Source organism: Sciurus carolinensis, chromosome 10, assembly GCF_902686445.1.
Source record: "Sciurus carolinensis chromosome 10, mSciCar1.2, whole genome shotgun sequence".
NCBI lineage: Eukaryota > Metazoa > Chordata > Mammalia > Rodentia > Sciuridae > Sciurus > Sciurus carolinensis.
In genome coordinates this window covers 73427759-73444384 of record NC_062222.1, presented here as the reverse complement: position 1 = coordinate 73444384, position 16626 = coordinate 73427759, and the positions used below count along the sequence as shown (strand labels likewise).

Here is a 16626-nt window from a genome sequence, read left to right as displayed (position 1 = left end):
TTCAATCTCTTCCCTTCACAAGTCTTTTATCCCAGCTCCCCGTGCGGAGGGAAGTGAGCTGACCCAAGCTCGGACACATAACAGGCCTGACTCGTCCCCTAATGGAGGTGTGAGGCACAGTGAGGAGGTTGGAGCTTCAGAGGGACAGGAAAAAGACCATACACTGAATGAGGCACATTTACTGTTTTCAAACAGAGCAGGGAAGAGCCCTCAAAGGGCAGAGCCAAACAGGACAATTCAATCCAGTCAACTTCCTTTATGGAAGGTGAAGCTGAAGCTCAGAGTTTAGGGCAGCTAACCCTTAGTGAACAGCAAAACCAGGCCTACACACTGACCGTCCCTATGTCTGGTCAGCAAACTTCAGCATACATCCCAGTTTCCAGGTTGTGTCTGGAACATGCCACTCATCCTAAACTAAATCTCCTGGGACTCTAAGATGCAGTAAGCACTACATGAAGTTGATGTTCCCAGATTCATCAGAGAAACACGAATGTAGTTATTCCCATTTTGTGGATGAGGATGACTGAGATCCAAAAAGGCTTAATAGGTTAGCATAGAGCACTTTCAATATGGTGGAGCCTAGAAACATGCCCTAGGGCAAGTGTTAGAATTCAAATTCAGGTCTTAAGACTCTGAGCCTAGTGCTATTTCTACTACCCCAAAGCTGTAGAGCTTTATCCAGTACATTCTTTCATAAGACTGTTTTTCATGGTGGATTATATTTTATTGCTTCATCACATTTTGGGAATAGGTGAAATACATGTAACTTTTTTTTTTTTTTAAACAACCAACAGTCTACCCTTTCAGTCTCTGTCTCTGTTCTCCCATGCAGATTCAATTGGTTCTCAATTTTTACCTTCTAGATCCCAGAAAGAATGCATACTGACTTGAGAGGTGTCTCAAATCTGAGGTCAGACATAGTCATGTCCCTGTTGCTGCCATTTTACAATTAGGGCTGAGTAGATCTTAGACAGGGTCTGATTTATTTCCCTCTCTTTATAGATAAGGAAACCTAAATCCAGGAAGATTGATTTTTCTAAAGTTCACACAGTTGCCTGGTAGTACCACTGGGGACTTGAGCTGCACTTGAGTTAATTATAGGCCAGCTCCACGCAGCTGCCATGACACCATGGGATGTACACTATTGGAACTGCTTCCTTTTGGCTCCCCTTGACTATATGTAGGAGTTGGTACTTCTCAAGTAAGCTTGTAAGACCAAGGAGATTAAAGACAGGACACAGGGAGATCATCACCTTACCTTAAACAGAATTTTTCAAAAAAAAGTATCAGTCTCTTTAGGGACTCCTTGAATGGGCTTGGGGATGCCTCCCAGGGTAACTGACTCTCTTCATTTAGATGCTGTTGAGACCTGCGGGAGGGGTCATATGGAGGATACTGGAGAGATCTAAACTTTGTCTACTTCTTTCTCTAAATCATCCCAATCCTGGGTCATTCATAGGTGCTGCTGCAGATAGAGATGGTGGCACTCAAGTTAAGAGGAGTGAGACTCTGAATTTATTAGTACTAGCTGGGAAATATCCTCTTTTTATAAGAAGATTTCAAATAGCTGCCCCAAATGTAACTTTTTTCTATTAATGGGCAAGTATCTTTAGCACTTTCAGGCATCAAAAGTTCACATAAAACATTCCCAGTCAGGATCATTTTAGGCCATGCTGGTACAAACTAATCTTGGAATACAACCACCAACAGTCCATACCAGGTCTCAGCAATAAGTGACCGGAATAGGAAGCAGCTGACAAATGCCCCAGGTGTATCAAAGGGTCCTTACACAATGAGATATGGTCTGGCAGCCATCAATGGTTGGAATCACTAGGCTGTGGGCTAAGAAGACTATGTCTGATGCAGTAGTACAACTGCCTTGGGATAAAAGGTAGAGACTTTGATGGTACAGAGGCAAAGCTGAGATACTCAGGACAGGGGTGGGAACACGGGCCCATCTTTTCCACCTCTGATTACAACTGTTGGAGCTTGGACGAGAAGGAGGTCCTTCACGCTCTTCTGGGTGACATGTAGGAGTAGAGGTTCCTATTTATCAGCTAGAAGCAGAGAAGTGAGAGTGTTGGTATGTGAGAAATGGGAAACAATAACACTGTATTCCACACAGAGCTATCTGGCTTTCCCTCTGGCTGTGCTTCAGGCAGGTGAGATGTGAGAGAACTGGTCTCAGGGTTATTGGTGTCCAAAGCCCAAGTCAAATGTGATCATCAAGAAGCATCGAGTGCTGTTGAAAGAACATTCTCCAAAGAACATTTAAGTGTCTGGATGAGAACATCAATGAATTCATAATCATTTATTGTAAATCACTCATAGTTTACACATTAATGGAAAAATAACATAGCTAAACACCTGCTAGATGAAGAACTTCATTATGATAATTTCCAATTGGCATCATTTCTTTTTCTCAAACTTAAATTTTAAATCCTATATCATTCCTGAAAATATCTATCTTCAAAGTACTCTGATAACAATACTATAAAGCTTTTCTTTTGCTCTACCATCTAACACAAAGGGCACGCTCTCCCATTAATCAGACATGCTCTTTACAAGGTAATGGAACACACAAAAATTGCTTTAGTCCAGTAACTACATAATGATCACTTCATATTTTGCTTCAAAATCAATGATGGTGCATGCAGATGAAATGTTAATACACAAAGAGTTCTAGACAATTTTCAGTTATTAAGATCTGATGGCCTGGTGTGAAAAATTATTACACTTATTTAACAGAAGTAGCTAAAGTACATGCATCAGTGGCTAGGATCAATTAGAATACAAATTAGGTGTCTAAACATTTAAATGAGAGCTTCATTTGAGCTTAATTTGATGTCTGGCATGTGTGAGTTATACACCTTTAAAATGATAATAGCAAAGAGAACAACATCAAACATCTAAGCAGTCATTGATTTATAGGGTGGGTTGAGTATATGGCTAGAACACAAAACTAGCTTGGTAGTGAACCAATCTCATTTCAAGCAAAGACAGTGGAGCATCAGTTAGCTGTAAACAGGGGAAGAAAAAAAAAACAGAGCCATTTCCCACTATTCTCATTTTTTAAAAATTTTCAATTCTCTTACTTAAACAATCCCCCCAAAAAAATGAAAACAAAAATTAAAAGGACACAAACACAGTAATTTCAAAACAGGAACATTCTTCTGTTACTCTGAAGACCCCTCTTTTGTCTTCTACCCTGCCTCTCTGCTCCTTCAGATAGTGTGTTTAAAAGCAATTCTGGGTTAATTGTTAGAAAATAAAACAAACACTCTGTTGGATCACAATGAAAGAGTTAAATATCTATCCTGCCAGGGTTAACATCATGTACAATCACATAATATGTGTATATGACATATTGTAGCTACAGCGAAATCACATGTACACATTCTAATGTCAAATCATGGTACTAATAATGACTTAAAATTTTTTTTGTCAATAGTTATAGTTGACATCATTTTGAGAAAACAAGAAATCCCCACATCACTTATATCCTATTCCTTCCCTGTCTTCTACCACCTCCTAGGAGCCATCGAACAAGGGAACCTCAGTGACAAGAGCCAAGAGTGGAGGCAGAGGTGCGGGTCTGCGGTTCCAGCTTCAGGCGCTGCCATCTCCTGTCTTGGCTTTCCGAGCCTCGATCATGGCCTTGGTAGCCCGTTTGCGGTCAGTGGCCAGCCCCAGCAAGCACATGAAGTCAATGAACCAGGTGGTTGGGTTGAAATTTAAGCCAAATTCACTCGCAGAGTAATCAAAGGGAAAGGTGTGATGGTAATTATGGAAACCTTCACCTGGAAGACAAAGAGGGCCTTTGACATAACTCCGCCACCTCCTCTGTGCGGATTTTGTTGGCAGCGTATCACAGTTTCACACAATAGTGGAATTCCTTATGCTATATTCATACATGCATGTAACAAAATTTAATCAATCTCATTCCCCAGGACCTTTCCTTTCGTTCCCCTTCTCCCTTCCCATGATCTGTTTGACTATTTTACTGATCTCTCTTCTAATATTATTATTATTATTATTATTATTATTATTTTAACTATATACATTATAATTGTATACATAATTGGGATTTATTGTGGATATTCAAAGAAGGACATAGCATAATTTGGCAGATTACATTCCCTAGTATTTCCCCATGTCCTCCCCCTGATCTCTTTCTCCTATTGGTCTTCCTTCTACTTTCATAAGATTCCCCCTTTTAAAAAATCCTCTCTCTAGCTTCTGCATGTAAGAGAAAATATTCAACCCTTGACTTTCTGAGTCTGGCTTATTTCATTTAGCACAGTGTTTTCCAGTTCCATCCATTAACCAGCAAATGACATAATTTCTTTTCTTTTTCGCAGTACTAGGAATCAAATCCAAGGCCTTATGAATGCCAGGCAAGCAGTCTACCACTGAGCCACAATTTGCAAATTACACAATTTCATTCTTTATGGCTAAGTAAAACTTCATTGTGTATATATACCACATTTGTGTATATATATCACTTCTCAGTTGATGGGCACCTAAGCTGGTTCCATAACTTAGCTGTTGTGAATTGCCTGCAGAGATTTTTTTTTTTAATCACCCATTTTTTGGGAGTGGTACTGGAGATTTGAACCCAGGAGTCCTTTTATTTTTGAGATAGGGTCTTGTTAAGTTGCTGAGGGTCTTGCTAAGCTGCTGAGGTTGGCTTTGAATTTGCAATCCTCCTGCCTTAGCCCCCTGAGTCACCAGGATGACAGGTGTATGCCACTGTACCAGGCTATCACCCATTTTTTTGAGGGTCTATTATGTATGAGATATTATGTCAGGCTCTTTGGGGAGGAAAAGACTTGGTTTCAGCCCTCAAGAACATTTTCTCATCTAGATTCAGTATCGACAGAAAAATAATGCTGTTAGTTATCAGCATAAAGACACAGGATTAATTTCCTGTGTGAATTGCAGATATGATAGTAGGACTTAAAGTACTTCTCAAGCTAAATGCTGAGTGGCTGATACCAGATCATCATTTTGACATATGTTCATAAAAGAAAAATAGCCTCTATGGGCGGATGATAGGAAGACTTCTTGGGAGAGCTTGAAGGAGGGAAACCAAAATTATTCAGATAAGTAAATTAAGGAGTTGGATCTTTAAATATCCAAAATCTGTTGGGCATGGTGGTGCACGCCTGGATCCCAGCACTCGGGAGGCTGAGGTAGGAAGATCACGAGTTCAAAGCCAGCCTCAGTAACTTAGCGAGACCTTAAGCAACTTAGTGTGAACTTATCTCAAAAAAAGGTGGGGAGGGAGAGGCTGGGAAGGTGGCTCAGTGTTTAAGTGTCCCTGGGTTCAAACCCAGGCATAAAAAAAAAATCCAAAACCTACCCATATATTATCCTCTCTCTCCCAATGAGTTACTCTCCTCCCTTACCTTTTTTTAAAAATGTATTCATAAAAGGTATGAGGGTTTTTCTGAATTGATTTTTTGTATTCCTTTTGTTTATTTTTTAAATTGACAAAATATATACTTATCACATAAACAAGTTTTGAAATATGTATATATTTGTGGAATGGGGCTAATTAACACCTCACCTCTCATTTTTTAATGGTAAGAACACTTAAATCCATTTTCAGCAATTTTTAAAACAATACATTGTTATTAACTATGGTCACCGTGTTGTGCAATAGCTCTCTCTATTACTCCTTGGGTATAACTGGAATTTTGTATATTTTAACCAGTACCCCCAGCCTCCCTGCCTCCTCCAGCTCCTGCTCACCACCATTCTACTCTCTACTTCGATGAGTTCATCTTTTTTAGATTCCACATTTGAGATCATACAGTGTTTTCTTTCTGTGCCCAGCTTATGTCACTTAGCACAATGTCCTACACACATGTATAGGATTTTTCTTTTCTGAGGCTGAAGAATATTCCATTATGGGTATATTCCACATTAACATACAGCATGTTCTTTATCCATTCATCCACAGATGGACAATGTAGATTGATTTTATATCTTGGCTGTTGTGGACAATGTTTCAATCAGCACAGGAATCTCTCTTCAACATGCTCATTTCATTTCCTTTGGATGTATACTGAGCTGTGGGGTCGCTGGATCAGATCAGATGCTAGTTTGATTTTTAATTTTTTGAGGAACCTCTGCGCTATTTTCTGTAATGGTTGCATTAACTTACAGTCCCACCAACAGTGGGCAAGGGTTTCCTCTTCTTCCTCACCAGTACTGATTATCTTTCTCTTTTTTGCTAATAGTCACTTTAACAGGGGTGAGGTGATATCTCATTTTGATTTATATTTGCATTTCTTTGATGATTAATTCACTTAATTTTATAAAAGGACTCTGTTGAGATATAGTTCACATACCACACAATTCACCCTTTTAAACTATCCCATTTTAATGCTCTTAGTATATTCCTGGAGTTGTGTGTCTATCACCACAATGAATTTTATAATATCTTTTATTACTCCCAGAGATATGCTCCCACTTCCTTGCCATCTCCTCAGTCTCTTCCCAATCCCTCCCAGCTTACTTTCTGACTACATAATTTGCCTTTGCTGGACATTTTTTATAAATGAAGTCATACAATATGTAGTCCTTTGTGACTGGCTTCTTTCACTTAGCATGTTTTTAATATGATCTTATTGCTGAGTAGTATTCCATTGTATACCCTGCACTGCATTTATCTATTCATCAGTTGATGGACATTTGGGTTCCTTTCCACATTTTAGCTATTACAAATAATATTGTTGTGACCATTCATAAATAAATTTTTGTGCAGATATATGTTTTCATTTCTCTGGGGTATAAAATTGAGGAGTGAAGTTGCCAGATTATATAGGAGTTGTTTTCAGTTGTTTGAGGAACGCCAGACTCTCCCCTTACTTCTCAAGTGGGTGCTGATTCTCCTTTGGTTCTCTTCTTGCTCATACTGGAAGAACTCCAGCTTTACAATGAGTACATCAAATGGACTCATCTATGGTCTGCAGTTTTCCTTTTTACTTTAGCTCTTTCCTGCCCTGCCCCTTCACTTGCATCATTTTTAGTGGTTTTCGTGGAGTAGAGAACAGTATAGAGAAGTTTCTTCCTGTTTTCAGAACGGGCACTACATATACACCCCCCACTCTACTGGAAAATCAAATGTAACAAAAGCCTCCCAAGGACCTTTATGAAGCAAACTTCCTGGGAGTCCAGTGTTGGTGTGGACAGACTTAATGCCAATGTCCAGCTCTTAGGGTTCCTGGACCATCTGTCTCTATATAAGATGTGGTGGTCCATCTTATCCCCACTTCCGGATATGGCTCCCTTTATTATGGTCCTCAGAAGGTAAGGGGTGAGGTGAGAAGACCATGGCGGGGAGGGGCAGGAAACACCTCCTCTTTTATTCCAAGACCCATTTCTACCTTCTCATCCAGTTATCCTGTAGCTAAGTTTGGAGTTTATTCCTCCTTGTAATGTTGCTGCCAGCACAAGTTGACAAAAACTTCAGGATCTCTGAAGTCTTTATAAATAGATGACTAATGAAGCAGTGGCAGAAACTCATGGCTTAGTGGCAGAGAGACAGTCCCTGCCTAGCAGTAGAAACCTCCCTTCCTGGGTTGATCTCTGTGCTCAGGCACAGCTTACCAAGGAGTCTGCATGGCTTCTATAAAGAAGCAGTTATATTTAGGAATCACTTACTGTGTGCCAGGCACAGTGCCAAGTGTCTCACCAGGTATCAACTCCTATTATCCTCATGCCTCTGAGCTAAGCCCTATGAGCATTCCCTTTTAAAACGCAGACGTAAATGCACAGAAGGGACAAGTAACTCGCCTAAGCCCATAAGGCTAACAATAAAAGCCACAGCCCAGAAGGCTGATTTCATGCCAAGCACCACTCTAAACACTACGTATTAACACATCTGACTCTCCAACGAGCCCAGGAGGAGGTAAGGGTTACTATTATCTTCATTAGAAGATAAGGACACCAAAATGTAGAGGAGCCAGATCACTTGCCCAGAGAGTAAGTTGAGGATCAGGACTCGACCAAACTCGTCTGACTCCATTAGCCTAGCTCTTAAGCATTTTGTCGTCCCTCGAGAGCCTACATCTCCTTTCTTCCCATCTCTCTGTTTGAAGCCCTTTTTTCCTGCAAAGTGATTGCACAGTCAAGGCTAGAGTGGCCAGAGCAGTTTGAGAGAAAAGTCAACTGCTGCTTTTTCTTTAGGAAAATTTCCATGGTGAAAATAAGTAACTACTATTTATTGATCACCTATTACATGCCAGGCACTGCACCAAGCAGTTTATATATTCCTGTGAAATAGGCATTGCTATTCCTATTTAACATACTAACAAAAAATTTTTTTTAAAACTATAAATCAGAGAAATCACATGGGTTTCCAAGAGCCAGGATTCTAAAGCCAAAGTTCAAGTTCACTCAGCTCCACTCCTACTCTTTACAAATCCCATAAAATCTAGACTATTACTCTCCCCATGGACTTTCAATTCCCCTACTCACCAATGGCGCCCAGAGTGACAAGTGGGTTCTGTCGAGGGCTGACGTGCTTGTCATAGGGTCGGTTTCCATACATGTGGGCGGCACTGTTGACCAGCCAGGTGCCATTGAGGGAGATGGTATAGCGGAGGATGGCAGCCAAGAAATAGGAATTCCACAGACTTTCTCCCCAGATGTACCAGGGTACCACCGTGGGGAACAAAAAGCACATGAGCACCACGGTGATCTTATAGTACCTACGAGGCAGGACACCATGTCATCATTAGGCACCTACCTGTTGATGGAGGTGGGATAGGTTGAACAAGTTCCTAAAAAAGAAAAACAAACAAACAAACAAAAACCACGAGGGACCTGTGCCAATCAGCACCTTCCACTCTGTCTATTTAAGGAGAACCTGTTGTGTGTCACCCTCTGAGCAGGGTCACAAGCCCATATTCTTACAAAGTCTATACAGGTAACACAACTCTGAGACAGATAGAATGCTATACTTCAGAAGAATTTCAGTGTTGAGTAAAACTGAAACATTGTGCCAGCTAAACTCATATATCTTGAGGTACAGTTATCCTACGAGCTACCAGTTTGAGATGGCTCCTAGAGATTTCTTTCACCAGCCAATCAACCTGATAGTTAGGTTTTCTAGAATAATTTCAAGATATATTCAGTATTTTCTTGAATAATTTTAGGTACATAATTCTCTACTAAGTTTGGTGAAAAGGTAGATGTGCTTACACTTAAAAAATGTTCTTTCCATCAGAGATTGCATTCCAAACTAGCATAAAAAAATAAATAATGAGTATAGAGACAGGTGAAGTCACATAGAAAGTAATCATTAAAAGTCAAGCTTCGTTCTTTTGATCTCTGGCCTGTGTATTTAACAAACATTTACTAAGAACCTACCACATGGCGGAGCTATTTTGATTCCTTCACATGTTATTGATTCATTTAATTGCAATAAAACTTTCTGAGGAAGGGATCATTATCATTACCATTTTACAGATGAAGCGATTGAGAAAGAGAAAACTTATACAGCTGGCTTGAAGTCACAAGACTAATAAGTATCAAGAACTGAAATTCAAGTCCAGGCAGAATCATGACAGAGACGGCCCAGCTAGTCTGGCTTATGAATAAAATCACATATGTACATGCGCTTTGTAGATTGCTAGCTATACCTGGGTATTGGTTCCCATGATGATTGTGCTTATTGGGCAACATATAATCCATCAGCACCCATTTTCCAGTCACATAGGATACAGGATGACTGTATTTTAGTGGCAAGTGGGCACCCAGGAAGTCAGAGGAGGTGAGCTGTGGTTAGAGGGGCAAAGATAGCTAAAGGACTTGTGGTCCTAGAGTGGCCTCCCTGGAGTCACATGCAGAAGGCTTTTAGGAAGCACTCTTGAGACATCTCTTTAAGGAAAGGGGTAAGGCAGCATGGGGCGAAGGGAGAAGCTCGCTCACAGTGAGTTTCTGAGGATCTGATGGGCCCTCTGGGATGGGTCACCTAAAGAGTTGTATCAAAATGAAAGGTGTCCCCACAACATCCCGTCATTGGCCTCAGGGTGGCCCGGGGAGGGTGAGCCCTTGGGCAAGGGTGATTTCCAGAGAGGACTGCAGCAGCAGGTGGGAGCACAAGCTGCAGAGGGCATCTGGGTGGAGCATGAAACCCCACAATGGCCGAGGGCCTGGGAATGTGGGGCGGTGGCCAGCAGGTGAAGAGGCGGGGCTCTGAAGGGAACATGGAAGAGGTACCAGAGCCAGGGACTGCTGCTGCTCCTCCTTCACACCTCTGGGGAGGAAGGAGAGCAGCGGAGCGCAGCTAACAGAAGGCATCGTGCCACTGAGGCAAGCTTCTTCCTCTCCCTCGACTCCCTTGGTTACAACCCAGACCTTTCAAGGGAGCCCCTTCCTGGTCCTGTTTTGATCTGGAAAAGAAGGTGAAAGAAAGCTCATGCATTGAGGGCTTGCTCTGTGTGGGGCAGTGGGCTAACAGTGTCATGAGCCCCTCTCGCTTAATCCTCACAGCAAACTGGGGACGGATGCCCTCTAGCCATCAAGACCCTGAGGATTGGAGAGGTACCACAGCTTCTCCAGGGGGAGGCCTGGCCTTCTCTGGCTCCCGGCCTGTGGAATCAGCCTTCTCCGTCTGACTGCGGCTGGCCCCATAGGACTCAGCTTCCATTCAGGCCCTGCCTCTGCCTCCTCTCTCTGAAATGTTTAAGGAGCCACCTGCAGGCTTTGGCTCTGGTTCCGGAAGCTCTGCTCTGCTCCACCAAGGGGGTTGGGTCCCAGTGGAGGGAGAGAGACTGGCTTCCCAGTGTGAGAGAAAAAAAAATCCTGGACTTCAATTGCTACATAACTTCTGTCCACCAAATTTCCTCTTTCTCAAAAGACATGTTCTTTAAAAACAAAAAACAGAAAAGAAAAAAACAGAAAAGAAAGAACAAAAAAGCATTGTCCTCCTTCCAACAAAGCTGCAGTAGGTCAAATTACAGAACTGCTCTCTAATTGCTCTTCCTGGAAATCAGCTGAGATTCCTCCTGTATGTTCAGGAGAATGGAAGGAAGAAGAAATGTCTAGGGGCACGTGAGTCTGAGTAGGACACCAGTCTTTGCAGAGAAAAGACCCACTGGTGATGGGTCTTTCCAGAGAAAACTGTTGAAAAGTTCTTCCTGACCATTTCCAACAGACTCAGCAAATCTCTCCCAGGTCACCAAGTAGCCCTTCCTCCCACACACCAAGAGCCTCCAGCAGCTGGTCTCCATTTAATTGTAGCCACTGCCTCTGTGCCTCTGAACAAGTCCTGGGGTGACTTCCGGGTTCCTTGCTCAGTACGCTCACATCTGAACACCTTTGCTGAATCCCACAAAGTCCTCAAGCACTGAATCCTTCCTCATTTAAAACCCTTCCTCTCTTCAACTGGTGGAAGGGAGCTGGGCTAGAAGGGGGGCTGCTCGGATTGTCCTGCCTTTTTGCTAAATGGGTTTTTTACGCTGTAAAGATGGCATGACATGTAACTACCCATCTAGACCCCTTTCTAGCTATGTGACTTTGAGTGGATTATTTAATTGTGTTGAGCCTCAGATTTCTCTTGCATAAAATGCTCTACTAACAAATTTATTAAGTGTTCACTGTGTACCAGACTCTGCCCTACCACTGAGATAAAGTGAACTAAACACAAAAATCTCTCTCCTTATGGTGCAGGGGTATTCTGGTAGAGACCTATTTACCTGACATATTCTAACAGGGAAGACACAACAAACCTTACAAATAAGCAGGACAAAGAGTTATTCATGGTAAATACTAAGAAGAGAAGGTAAAGCATAAAAGGAGAATATGATATATCAAGGACAGGTACTGCAATTTGAAATAGGGCATCTAGGCAAGAACTCACAGACACTATGATATTTTGGTAAAGGATTGAAGGAAGTGAGAAGTTAACCATGTGGCTAAGTGAGACAGAAGAAACCACAAGTACAAAGGCCCTGAAGATATTCAGGAACAGCAGGAGAGTTGGGGCCAGAGCAGCTGAAGAGGTTGATTTGAAGTGGCATACAGGAGCTCGGCCTCAGACATGATAAGTGGGAGATGCCCACGTCATCTTCAAACAGGGATGGGAAAGGAAGGGATGTTAACATACAGAGTTGGAGTTTAGAGGTGCTCTGGAAAGAGGAGGTGACAGGAATAGAAATTCAGAATATGCTGGTACATATTCATGCCACTCACACACAGTTTCTCATTTGAGTTCCATAAGAGCCCCATGAAGTAATTTTTATCACCTCTCTTTTGCAGGAACTTTGCAGAGGTCCAGAGAGGGACTGGGACTTTCCTGTGGCCACACCGGTACAGAGCCCAGCTAGGCCTCAGAATGAGTTCTTAATCTCTGATTATCTGCTGCCTGTAAGTACAACCTGGTTGACACATCTGGTCAACCAGGAACAGGTCACAAGAAAGATGTAAACTTACCCAATATTATTTAAGATTGCCAAGAAGAGGAACAACTCAAGTGTCCACCAATAAATGAATGGATAAACAAAATGTTGTCTATGCATACAACAGAATATTATTCTGCCATTAGGAATGAAATTTCAATAAGTGTCACAATATGGATGGACTTGGAAAACATTATGATTAGTGAAATAAACCAGACACAGAAGGACAAATGCTATATGATTCCCCTTACAGGAGGTAGCTAGAATAGGCAGATTCAGAGACAGAAATGAAAACTGAAGTTAGGACAAGCTGGTAGGAGGGAGGAGAGAGGAAGTTATTGTTTAATGGGTAGAGTTTTTATAAGAATAATGAAAGTTTTGTATAGAGTACAGATGTTTACATGACATCACAAAAGTATTTAATGTCACAGAATGGCACAGTCATAAATGGTTAAAGTGATAAATATTGTTATGTTTATTTTAGCACAATAAAAAAAATTATGAAGAAATATTTTCCTCAAAAATAAAAAGAGCATAAGGGCAGAGATGGTTTTTCTTTTTCTACTGTGATACGCTATCCTGCTACAACATTTATGACTAGGTTGGGAAGAAGCCTGAGAAACAAAGTTGATCCCTTAGACTGTTGGTGTAGAAGGACAGAAAGGTCCTTGAATATGCTGACAGGACACTGCACTGCATTGCCAATCTTGGAGTTGCTTTATCCCCATGCCTTACCTTGGAATGTTCAAGCTAGCTGAGGTAAGATTTACCAAGGAGTAGCTGAAACCACTGTAGCACACTGTAGTGGATACTGTGGTGTGTCACCCAGATCCTCTGTTAGGATAAAAGATCTTCATCTCCCAGTTCCTGGCAGTGCCACCTCTGGTAGAGAAAGAGCCACTGTGTCCCAGGCCCTGCTACTCCCCCAGTGACTGCATCTAGTGACTGACTGATGAGGGAAGGAGTCCATGGCCTGGCCCTAGTCTCCATAGAGTTAGCAGATACCTCCATCAAGACTGATGAGAGCCCAGCTTCTTCCCTTGCCTGCTCCTCCTTTCATCCCTTCTTCCACAGGTGTTGACCCTAAGAACCCTCCCCAGTTAGCTTCCTACAACATAATATCCACCTCAGAGCTGGCTTCTGGGGTGACCAGCCCTGTGACATGGATACACTGCTGTACCAGCCAAGTTCAGCAGAAAGCCAGACTCTCCTGAATCTAGCAGAGAGCCTCCCATGCAGAAGGAGCTCCTAAACCTTTGAGGAATGACTAAATAAAAAACACTTGGTTAATAAATAATGAGTTCTCAGCTCTTCAGGAAAATAAAACACTACAATGATTTCAGTAAGGCAAAGAGATAAAATGCCAAGATTTCAAAAAGAGAAAGAGAGATTGAGAGAGAACCACACAATAAATGTTCAATCTACTTTTGGATTCTTCATGAGATGCTCATCTCTTGGGTTGGTTCCAATGTAGGATTAGGTACATAAAATAGAGTCAACAACCTGATTAAAGGCATTCTCCTCAGGACCTGACTAGCAACAGATTTCATTGGGAGACTTCCTACTTCTGGTTTAAATGAACAATTTCTGACCATGAGCTAGGTCATTCTCCCAACTGCCAAATATGGTAACATTTTGGCAATATGTAAGATTAACAGTCATTCCAAAAGGTTTGGTTTTGGAATGTGAGAGGCTTCCTCTGTGTCTTTCTGAAAAATACTGAGACCCTGGGACAGGTGAAGACTATTAAGATTATCAAAGAAGAGAAAGAAAGGGATAAGGACAAGAGAAGGGGTGGTAGGTATGCATCCAGGAATGACACATTAGGTAGAGTTTGAAACCAGAGACCCACATGTCTTAGCCAGAAATAAAATCAAAAGCACTCAAACCACCTTCCAGGTAATTCTAGAACAGCTTCCTATAGCTGGAAGATGACAGCTTATTAGGACAAGTGTATACTACATGTTGAAACTTCTCCACTCCCACCTTCTCACAGTCCCTCATCACACCAAAACCAAACTGGAAAGATGTTTCTCAGCATTTAGTTCAGGGAGTCCGTTTTCACACAATCAAACGCCATCTCACCCAACAATGCCCTGAACCAAGCTATCCTAGGCAAACACAGATCTGGGCCCTCACCTTTCAACTTCTCCAACTTTTTGAGGCATATCCTTATTCTAACAAACTGGGTCACAACAAAGAGAATTGAAACCTTGAGAATAGCCTTGAAACCAAAAATCATTCCATGTGGAAGAAAGAATTTGGGACTTCTTTCTTCCTTTTCCTTTTTTTCCCCCCCAAATCAGATGTGATAAGCACCTTAAAACTCTCATTTCTCTTTAGATGAAAAAGAAATTGCTATTCTCCGGTCTGCAAGCATTTTCCTACTGCTTGGCTGACCCTAAGCACAGCAGTCCCATGCTGGTGGTGTGTGAGACCTTGAGAGTGAAATCTATCAGAGCATGAAGGAAGGGGAGCAACCCGCTGACTTCTGGTGGGGGGCAGCCTGGGGAAACGTGAAAAGCAGCAAACACCTCCATGGGTGGGAAGAAGCTGCAGCCCCACAAATGTGTCATAATGATGAGCAATGAGCTGTCACTGGCATCTTGATTACACATGTTTAAGTTTTGTGATTTCACTTAAAACCTCACCAGAAATTCATTTCCCTGCAATTTCTGTATCTTGTAGAGGACCAGGAAAAATAATAGGGATGCTTACCAAACATTTATTTAGAAGATAAATGATACAGCCTGGCAGTTTATAAATGGATGGAGCATTCTCTCCCCTCCACTGTCCCCTCAGCAACACCCACAGGGAGGTGGAATATGTGATGCGTTCAGATGCAGAGGTGAAAATGGAAGCCCATTTGTGGAGAAGCTCTCTGGAGTTTTGCAGAAAATCTTCTAGACTCTTTGAATTGTTTAAGTTGAAAATTGGCTTTGTCTCTTCCTGGGTGCAAGTGTCTTTAAGAGAAAGCATTCACTGATGGCTGTGTTTGAAGTATTCTCTGAAAGTAGTAATCAGACAACTCTGGACACAGCTTTGACCTTAATTAGTCCTGACATTACTTCTTGCTACTCCATGATAAGCATCCCTGTAGAAGAAAACCTTTTAATGGGGCTATCTGATGCAAAACCTGCATCTTCTAGATGCATCTTCTTCTCCGGTGCAGGAAGATAAAATGGTAAACCACTGCTCCACGAAAGCATCTCCTTTGGGCCCTTGCAATGCAATGGGGAAATGACAGTTTTATTCTGTCTACCTTTGGCTTTATTTACAAGCTTCTGAGGTCTGAATGCAGAGGTTGGTTGCATCCACCCATTTGAATTTATTTTTGCACAATTTGCGCTAATTCACTAAGCAGTGAATCAAAAGGTAAACACAATTATTTTAGAATTTTAACACAAAAATCATTATTTCTACCTCATTAACAAAGAAGGGCTTAAAGAAAATACTCAGGCATGCTAATTGTCAAGACTGGTGTGAAGAAGGATAAATAAAGGGTTTCTTTTCCTTCTCCAAAGCTTTTTTCTTTTTTCCATTATGGTAGACAGAAAATTCTTTGAGGACAGGGGGATTTCCCATAGTTACTTGTATGCAAAATGCTCACCCACCAAGTAGGTGCCCCATGTGCAGCTGAACTGTCAAATTGCATCAAAAAGAATTGAGGGTAAGGATCATTTATCTTCAGCAAAAGCAGTTAGGTAAATCCTCCTTCCATTGCTTGGTACCTAAAGCTTTTCTAGTCCTCTTGGTAGATATAAAAGTTGATGAGATAGAGTGTGTCACAAGTCTCTGTAAGATTCTAGTCTCTTCTCTTTCTCTGTACTCCTTTCTTTTCACTCTCCTCCTTCCCTTCCCTACTAGTTTTTAGTTATTCTCAACAGATAGACCAACTCCTTATGATATGTGGCATATGGTGACTAAAATAACAAAATCATTTGCAAAATTATACTTTCTGCCACTTAAAACTTCATTTACTTTCACCTCCCTCTCTGAATGAACTGATCGCTGCAGGAGAAACAGAACCACTTTTCTCAATCTGGGACCTTTGAAACTGAATGCAATGTATTTCTACTTTTCTGGGACCCATGACTTTTGTTAGATTCTCAGGAATAGTCAATCTCCAAAAGAATGAAAGTCTAACACACGCATAAGGTGACTATATTTTTTAAATGATGATAAGTTGTTTAACTGTGATTTTCTTCTT

The 16626-nt window shown here is 41.5% G+C and overlaps 1 protein-coding gene across 1 annotated transcript in view; it reads right to left on the bottom strand.

Moving 5' to 3' along the window:
• Positions 1-2298: 2298 nt before the first annotated feature.
• The window catches only part of Scd5 (stearoyl-CoA desaturase 5), a 150863-nt gene continuing 136535 nt past the window's right edge, over positions 2299-16626 (bottom strand). Inside the window, exons 4-5 of the mRNA XM_047566717.1 lie at positions 8491-8723; positions 2299-3800 (exon numbers count right to left, since the gene is read on the bottom strand). Coding sequence (XP_047422673.1) covers positions 3610-3800; positions 8491-8723 — 424 coding nt within the window. The 3' untranslated portion in view covers positions 2299-3609. The remainder of the gene's footprint in view (positions 3801-8490; positions 8724-16626) is intronic.